Here is a 1,620-nt window from a genome sequence, read left to right on the forward strand (position 1 = left end):
TGACTTTTTCTAAAAGTCAGGATTTGAGGCTTTTGGAAAACTGTTTTTTAACCCTTCTAAAAAACTAAAATAAGAACGACTTTTGTGATTTCCAAACACATTTAAACTAATTGGCTTTTTGAAAACACCAATAACCTTATAAACATTTTTTAAACTCAATCCCAAACATGCTCTAAGTTTATTTTATAATTATAGACATTAATTATGTCCTGTTATTCACGCACCCTAATGACATGATTTGAACTTCTGATTCTTGTCAAACTTATATTCTTTCCAACCATTATGCACAACCAAATCAACGGCACTATTCTAAAACATAGGTTGTTTAGTTGATCTATTATATACGAAATCATGTTAAATATAAATTTGCGAAATTTCGTCTTGAGACTCGATTGCGATCAACCTTCAATTTGATATGTTGCTGGGTATTTCTAATTTCTTATAGCCCGATATTTCTCATGTGAACAAAATAGATCAAACAAAAGGTAATTAATCAAACACTGATTTGCCAATTTTAAAAAGTTAGTAGCAAAATTAGATGAAATAACACTACATCAACTATATGTATCATAAAAAATACGAACATAAATTGATTAATAATATAGTCATACAAATGTAAATAGGAAGCACATTTATTATACTTATTATTGAACTCAAACCCAAATTACAATTTATTTACTTATTCATCATAATCATATAAATGTTTTCTATTTGAGGATGTTGGATGAGTTCGACCCAATGTTCAACACTTTGCACTTTCTCGTTTAAGCAGGAGGTGCCCCACCGCCGCCTCCTTCAGCTGGCGGAGGGGCCCCACCTCCTTCAGCTGGTGGAGGCGCCCCACCTCCTTCACCACCTGCTGGAGGGTCGCCATTTGGTGGAGCAGGGACACCTGGAGGTGGTGCGTCTCCTTCGCCACCTGCGGATGGAGGAGTCTTTGCTGGTGGCCCCGGGTTCTTCTTGGGGTCACAATCAAAGTAGCAAAAACACATGTATTTGGCTTCACGTTGATGACAAGCCCCATGCTTTGCACCCTCCCATTCTATGCACTTCTTGTCACATTTGTCTGAGTCTTTGCATTCTCCAAACCAAGTTTTACTAGGCTTTTCACATATTTTTCCTTTGACAGTTGCAATTTCTGTTCACATCATTAAAGTCAACATTAAATAATATAAATAATTATTATAACTTATATATGAAGCTTCAAAATTTATATGTGTTCTCCATTTCTTAATAAAAAACAATGAGATAATAATATGAGTGGACTAAACCACACGTAGCGACTTTTACAACCATGATAGTAGTGAGAAATAATAAGAATGATCAAGCACCTGAGATTGCGAGAACAAAGACAAGCAACACGAATACTAAGTACGAAACTGAATTGTTTGCCATTTTCGAGTTGAGTGAATAATACGGCGTGACGATGAGGTATTTATACAAGATGAAAATTGTAGTTTCAAGGACATAAGTGTGGAAGTTAAGTTGAACCAAAATCCTTAACAAATTAACATAAATAATATCAGATCAAAATGCCTAAAATACCTCACGTATGGGATTATATTCTTGTAAAACCTCAATTTCCGTTGTTGTGTTATGCATAAATTTATATGAAGAATT

General features: G+C 34.6%; 1 protein-coding gene across 1 annotated transcript; it reads right to left on the reverse strand.

Moving 5' to 3' along the window:
* Nucleotides 1-358: 358 nt before the first annotated feature.
* On the reverse strand, nt 359-1,395 carry LOC143540920 (anther-specific protein SF18-like). Its single transcript, XM_077033876.1, has 2 exons — nt 1,332-1,395; nt 359-1,138 (listed from the first exon to the last, which is right to left on the reverse strand). Exons 1-2 carry the CDS (start codon nt 1,393-1,395, stop codon nt 765-767), a joined length of 438 nt encoding a protein of 145 aa, XP_076889991.1. The 3' UTR covers nt 359-764.
* Between the last annotated feature and the right edge of the window lie 225 nt (nt 1,396-1,620).

The sequence above is a fragment of the Bidens hawaiensis genome, unplaced genomic scaffold (assembly GCF_021521415.1).
Source record: "Bidens hawaiensis isolate Kalapana, Puna unplaced genomic scaffold, B.hawaiensis_p1.1 tig00012385_1, whole genome shotgun sequence".
Taxonomy (NCBI): domain Eukaryota; kingdom Viridiplantae; phylum Streptophyta; class Magnoliopsida; order Asterales; family Asteraceae; genus Bidens; species Bidens hawaiensis.

Bases quoted from the DNA above. Each gene is read 5' to 3' on its own strand.
- LOC143540920 (XM_077033876.1), bottom strand. From the start codon at position 1,395: ATGGCAAACAATTCAGTTTCGTACTTAGTATTCGTGTTGCTTGTCTTT. The intron at 1,139-1,331 runs GTGCTTGATCAT...TGATGTGAACAG, and splicing joins CTTTGTTCTCGCAATCTCAG to AAATTGCAACTGTCAAAGGA.